Genomic DNA, 7,230 nt, shown 5'->3' with positions numbered 1-7,230 from the left:
GCTTCCACAGAGGTGTTCCCACAGACACTTCTGTGACCTCCCATTCTCAGTTAACTTAGTCTTTAACAGACCCCTATTTTTGTTTCCAAACCCTTCACCTGAAATTGTGCCGTCAGACCAATCGGTTTGAAACCACGCAGAAAGAGCAAATCGGATTTTTGGACCTCATATGTTTTAACTTGTATTGCGCATGTTTTTATAAGTTAACAGAGCTTTGCATGAGTTAAGGCACCCATATGCCCAGAAAAAAAAATAAATACCTTGGGCTAAATACAACTAAGTGTTCAGCAGTCATTTAATTGCACAATCGTCTCCCTAATTTGTAGCGTAACGCTGCCAGTGTCTTCCGAGATCCTAAAACACGAGCACTAGAAACTGCGAACGTAGCGGAGAAGGCATTGACAAGACACTCTCAAGGTTCATTCTGTATTCCTGGCTCCTCAAGGTAACTGCTACTCCTAACGTAATTAGCGTTTAGCAGCAAGATCAGCATGTTCTAAGAATGAAATAAATATGCACACAATCAGTACTAATGGTTCAAATGCTCAAACACATTATTGAAAACAGTAATTTTCCAATCTTTCTCCTGCCAATCCAAGATTGCAGAAACAAGACCCTTGGCAACAACATTCACAGCTCTCGGTACCACAGAAGCTTCTGCAAATTCTAGGCCTGAAGTTCTGACGTCTGTGGTGCTGGCGAGGTGTTCTACTGTGTGCGAAGCTGGTAGTCTGTAAAGGGGAAAAGACCCAAACCCCCAGTTTTAGTACACTGTCCCACTAAAGGCAGTTAAGCAGAGCAACAGACTGGGATGAAGCAACAGGAAATAAACCCAGATCTTCGTACAGAACGGCCATGAAAATGGGCTTTGAAGCGATTAAGGCAATTGCAGGCATTCGTGCTCCCAAGCCAGGGAAAAACTAATTATCAAAACCAACAAAAAGCAAAAGAAAACATGCCACTGGTGTCACTTGCAAATGATCTGGTGTCTGTTAGCAGACTGTACTGTACACCTTAACGAATGATGTGTGTAAGCAATGAATGATGTGTGAGCAATTCCCTTTTAAGTTTATATTCCACACATCTCACCAAATCCCAGCTTAACTACAAAATCCTTGAACAGCACTGCTGAGCTGTCCCATGGGGTCTCTCACCCACAAAGGGGTGACTGGGAAAAGCAGCATACCTTAAGCTAACATTTCGCTAAACCCTAGGGTTTCAGGCCAAAGAACAGGAGCAAACCGAAGCCGCGTGGGCCAACGCGTGGGCGCGTCCTAGCGAAAGACCGCAGGCAAGCTGGAGAGGAGCCCGAAGTCTACGGCCTTCTGCTTACCTCCGTTCTGGGTAATGTAACGGACCCATGGGAGAGCCTGGTAGCCACTCTTCTCAATGATCTTTAGGTAGCGAACCTGGAGAGAAGGAGAGGTTAAGAAATAAAGTCTCCCACGTCAGGCAAGCAGCGGTCAGTGAACAAGAAAACAGGTTTTTTGGTCAAAAACATCTTTGCTGGGTAACGCTGAACAGGAATCATCAAGAAGACAAGAAACCGGTGTGTGAAGCGTCCCGCGCGTTAACTTGCCAGTCTTTCTGTTTTCAATACCAACCTGGATTCCTGAAGTGGTGAAATAGGGAATCTCAAACTTGACACTAATGGGAGGTTTTCCTTCCTTATCCTCAGCTTCAACACTGGGAAGCCCGAAGTGAGCCCTCATCAGGTATTCTTTCCCACCCTACCCAAAAGAGAGATTTTTGAAACAACCAATAAAAGCCTTCCAACAATACAAGTCGTTTTCTTAGTGTCTAATTGCTGGACCCCACTAATCATCCCAGCTCCTCCCTAGGGCTTAAAAGTGAACACTTGGTTTCAGTTTAAAAACAAGTAATTTGACCTGCATCTTAAAAAAAGACCAACTTCATACTCAAAGCCAAGAGGAAAACAACCAACCAGAAGTTAAGTTTTTGGGTGCCACTGACCATGGTGATTAAATGGCCCGAGACAGCTGCGCTACCTCACCATCCGCTTCGGAAAAGCTCACGGAGCCACCCAAGCAGCAGAGTCTGACAAACCAAAACAGCTGCTGCTAAATCTGGGCCAAGCGATTACACCACCCGCAGGCATCGCTCAAAAATCTGCTCCCTCATCTAGTTCGGGAAAATTATCCCGGTTCAAGACAAAAAAAACCCCAAGCAACAGTATCTCAAAGATCTATCAGAAATTCCAAGCCTTCATCCAAGGGAAAAGATGAGGAGGCCAGTACTACTTCTCTGACACTATTAGGATTTGCTTTAGGCAGAGTCTGCACATTCATACAATACGAACGCTAATTATTACATTATCAGGTGATAAGGCTAAAAATAACACTTACTGGAAAAGACTTAATGGACCAGACAATTTCACTGTTCTCTGGAACCCATTTGACACTTCCAACAGTGGTTTTAAACTTTGGCGAGTCCGCGTCATTTGGAACTGGAATGTGAATCTCCACATTGTTGGCGGTTGACCTACGCTTAAATTGACTTTTTGCCTAAAGAAGAAGAAAAAAAATCAGAAAAGCAGGCCTCTAAATACTTATGTCGTGCAAGTGAGACCAGAGAGCTGCAAGACAATTCCCCTCCACCCCAAGTTACAGGCTGAGAAACAGAACTGTAATGCAGATCCTAACTTACAAATGAAGTTTTGAGTAAGATGCCAGTCCCACTTGAAACATTAAATATTTGTACAAAACTGCACAAGCTGCTGGTGAAGGTTTGAAAATAAATGAAAGACTAAAATTTGCCATAATTGTACCGGAACTCCTGACCTTGATCATGTACTCGATGCGGCTGTGGGAATGTTTTTCGATCACAGACTCAATCCAGATCAGTGGTTTCACCTAAGGGGGAAAAACACTTCACAGCTGTAGGTTCCACTTTGACACGGACAGGAAAACGTTGCTTCCCCTGAAACTACACTCAACACGTGAACCCCACAGAAAACAAAGTCTGTGGTGTTTGAAATGACCAACAAGCTGTGTTTTTAACAAAAACGTTTATACAAATGAGCAAGTGCTGATATAGATCAATGTCCAGGTGTTACAACAATTACAGGCTTAAAAAGGTAGGTCTCCCGCTAATCCCTAATAACACACACTTGCATTCCAGGATATATTCTGTGAATTCTTCACAGAGAGGGTGGTGAGGCACTGGAACAGGTTGCCCAGAGATGTTGTGGATGCCCCATCCCTGGAAGTGTTCAAGGTCAGGCTGGATGAGGCTTTGAGCAACCTGGTCTATGGAAGGTGTCCCTACCCATGGCAGGGGGGTTGGAACTGGATGATCTTTAAGGTCCCTTCCAACCCAAACCCAAATGATTCTATATGATAAACACTAGGGACTCAACTATACCAAGCCCTAAAAATAACACTAATTCAAATCACTGCCCTTCAAATAAAAAATTAATGCTGAACTTTTCATTTGTTGTCTGCCTCTTGTCACAGTTGCACATTACAGACCTCCTCCGTATCGCACTTGTTGGAAAGGAGCGCTATCCTTCTCACCGTGGCTGTCACCCGAATGACATGAGATGACCTAAGTACTGCTGTTGTCAAGCTCTGTGAATTGCTACACTGTCATTTCAGCACGCAGCTAGCTCCAAAGGATCATCACAGAGGGGTTAGTTCAGAACCAGCTTCCTCAGCAGTTGAAAAGAGACAGACTGAGCGCCGAGTTATTTCTGAACTCATTCTCACTCCCCCCCACAGGCAGCGAGCACAAGGCTTTGCTGTTCACAGCTGACTTGAAAACTACTCTGCTGCCCATGGCTTAAAACAAAAATATTAAGGGAAAGCCATTAGCAATTCTGCCCACAGCCTGAAAAGTTATCACATAAAAGCTGCAGAGGCCCAGACTTACGTGGGTATTAAGACGGTAAGACATGAGTTCAAACTCCCCGTCAGGCGGAATGAAAGAAATCGTCCTGTCGTTTTCAAAGCGCGAGAGACGAACACACTGGTGAAACTTCACATCTTCCAGTTCTACTGATTTGCTTTTGCCACCTAGCAGAAAACACACATTTCAAGGTCCGAAGTCTCATCGCAGCCCTACGTCCCAGTGAAACAGCTCTGAGGAAGCCCAGCTGGCTGCCATGGACCACCAGGCTACTCCACCTTTGCTCGGTGCCGTCACACAAGACCTGACGTGGTTTTCTACACTGAGAAAGGAGCATTTCTGTCACGGAACAAACACTTCCAGCTGAACCTCAAGCTTCGCCAAACCCAGGACTTGAGATAACATCTTCCACGATCGCTATCAGTGAAATACTCACGGCCTGTATTATCAAAGAGAACTTTGTCGTTCACTACTCCACCTTTGCTCGGTGCCGTCACACAAGACCTGACGTGGTTTTCTACACTGAGAAAGGAGCATTTCTGTCACGGAACAAACACTTCCAGCTGAACCTCAAGCTTCGCCAAACCCAGGACTTGAGATAACATCTTCCACGATCGCTATCAGTGAAATACTCACGGCCTGTATTATCAAAGAGAACTTTGTCGTTCAACCCGCGGCTTTCCTGAGAGAAAGACTCGCATTTTAATGGATCCAACTATCTCACTCCGTAAGACGTTTCCATTGGCACTGACCTACACGAAGGGAAAGAAAGGTAAGATTGCTCTGACGTGGTATGTCGTGACATCAAACAATACTCCCAACCCTGTTCCCATGTCTCAGGTTTTCTTGGATGTCTTTCTCCTGAGAAATTAATCCAGGAGAGTAGAATTAGGTCAGGGAGGGACAGGCACAGAGAGAGGAGGAATCATGGAATCATTTAGGTTGGAAAAGACCTTTAAGATCATCAGTTCCAACCGGTAACCCAACACAAGTGCCTGACAGCCTTTTTGGTGAAGAACACATCAGAAATCAGCAATATAGCCAAGTAAAGCATTACTTGCCTACTGGATGTCCTTAGGGGTACCCGGTCTCAACAACTGACATTGTTTTGAGCACCACAGGACACCAGGCACAGTCAGACGTCTGTTGTACTCTTGCAAGTTTTCAGACAAAACACCTTTTTCAACACTTCCCATTACAGTTCTCATTAAAAGTTAAAGGTACCCACCAAAAGGTTAACAGACTCTATAACATCCAGGAACACTTCATTTTTCCTGTATTTTATCCCTTCTGATCTCCACGAAACGGCATTTGTAACAGTGGCAGGTGGACGTGGAGCTCCAGTTTCAAGTTTATGTCCTTCCTGAGTGATGTACCTTTACAGCCACAAATTGGCATAAAAAAATGAAAATTATTTTTTCTGATAATCAGACCAAGCAAAAACACTTGCTTGCATATGGAAGAAACTTTCCAAGGAGTTTATCACTGTAAGCAACGGGGAATGATACTTACTCTTGTAAAATTTTACTATCAGTGGTTTGCGGATAACCAAAATCCATAAGCTCATCTAACAACTCATAAATAATAACGAAGTTATCCCTAATGCTCTCTTCTTCCAGCTCCTTGAAATATTCAGAAAAAACCTGAAACAAAATTGACAGGAGGGAGGGAAAGAAGGACATTAAACAAGGAAGCACGGCATGCGCAGAATGTATTCTTGCATCGAAAACAACGGTTTTCAGAAAGCTCCAAACCAAAACCCCTAATTCATGAACAGCGTTCTGTTCAGATTAGCCTGAGGAAACCCACCTCAATTAAAAGAGACAGAGAATCCTAAAAGCAACTCTGTTACAAAAAATATTTATTGTGGAGAAAATATTTTTCGTCCCAGGTACCAATGAACCAAACACAGAATCTGCACGATACGCCGCTACTCGTGCACCAAGTTCCCTCTGTGTTCTCAGGTCTTGTGCAACTACTTACAGCGTCGCGTCGCATCCTTTGCCTACTCAGCTACAAAATATCAATTCCATTATTAGGGGTTAGGGAGATAGTTCTACAAAATGACCAAATACAAAGACCAATGACCAATGACCAATACAAAGCTATTACCACCGAGTTCTTTAAAAACGTGAAAGCTCTATGCACTGTTCTGTGAGATCAGATTTAGACTGAACCAAAAAGAAGACAGAGGTTACTTCTGAAATGTCATACTCACCTGAACTACTTTATATAAAAACGAAAACACCAGCGATACACAAGCATTTTTCTTCGAAGTTGCAACAACTGATGCAGGATGTTGAGGAACACGCATTCAAACTCACCATTCAAGAAAAAAAAAATGCATTTTAAAAGCCTTTAGGCACTTAGAGTTGGCCAAAAAAACCCCTAAGAGTTAATTAATTAACAGTATCTCTGGTCTAACCAGATATAAAGATAAACACTTAGGAAATAATTTATTAAAATTAACATAAGCCCTTTCCTGCACCCTACGGTGCTGGTGCACATTACAACGTGCAAAGCACAAAATGACTTTATTTAATAGAGCGTCCTTTTGCCTCTTCACCCATCCCCTAGCTCCGCATTTAGACACAACGAAAAGTAACGTGGCAGCACTTGGCACATCAGCACATGCGACCTGTTTGCAGCCTAAAGGATACGATACAGGTTGTTATGTTTAATCCACATAAAGCGAACTCCTCCGTGTGCTAGAATAGGAGAAAGCGTCCCCTCTTCTTCCTTTTCCATAAGGATTGGCATAAAATGCTCCACCTCGGACATGTCCACATCTCCACGGTAATTCCGACAGATGAGAACCTATAAAGAGAGGAATAAAATCCTTCATTTATTCTCTTTCATGAATGGTGTTACCATGCGAGACCAATGCAAAAGGTATTCGGAAGGCCTCTTAAAGTAAGAAAGCTGCCTTAAAGAAGACACCAAGCTTCACTCCAGTCTCTATGCATACCAGAAATGCAAATCACAACGCCAAAAATCTCTGCTGATTAGAAAGCAAATCCTAAGGTTTCACTGCAAAGTCATGTCTTAATGTTTTCCAGTTATTCTTCACCTATTGCTGCACAGACCCTAAAAATGCTTTTAAGATGGGACAACACACACCTCCTCTGAGACAAAGTGCCTCCAATTCCGGCAGGGACTAATCGCCTGGGGTGGGATGCCCAAGGGCGCCGCCGGCACATCTGCCATCAGCAGCCACCTCCCCAGCGTCTCTAACCGCGGCGGAGACACAGCCCACGACCCCGCCACAGCTCCGACCCACGCGCCATCTAAGGCGTGGGCTGGCAGCAAGGAGGTGCCGGCGGGGAGGGGGACAGCGTTCCCAACGCGGCCGAGGGACCTCCC

At 44.2% G+C, this 7,230-nt stretch overlaps 1 protein-coding gene across 1 annotated transcript; it reads right to left on the bottom strand.

Annotated features, from left to right (window-relative positions):
• Nucleotides 1–267: 267 nt before the first annotated feature.
• Nucleotides 268–6,684, bottom strand: AP1M1 (adaptor-related protein complex 1, mu 1 subunit; the record flags this gene model as incomplete). Its single annotated transcript, XM_010155661.1, has 12 exons — nt 268–731; nt 1,334–1,409; nt 1,605–1,730; nt 2,367–2,525; nt 2,802–2,873; nt 3,892–4,034; nt 4,304–4,336; nt 4,526–4,619; nt 5,096–5,243; nt 5,380–5,510; nt 6,086–6,153; nt 6,528–6,684. Coding segments are annotated over 12 exons (1,230 nt in total), but the record flags the coding sequence as incomplete, so codon positions are not given.
• Between the last annotated feature and the right edge of the window lie 546 nt (nt 6,685–7,230).

Source organism: Eurypyga helias, unplaced genomic scaffold (assembly GCF_000690775.1).
Source record: "Eurypyga helias isolate BGI_N326 unplaced genomic scaffold, ASM69077v1 scaffold10187, whole genome shotgun sequence".
Taxonomy (NCBI): domain Eukaryota; kingdom Metazoa; phylum Chordata; class Aves; order Eurypygiformes; family Eurypygidae; genus Eurypyga; species Eurypyga helias.
This window is presented reverse-complemented; position numbering and strand designations above follow the sequence as displayed.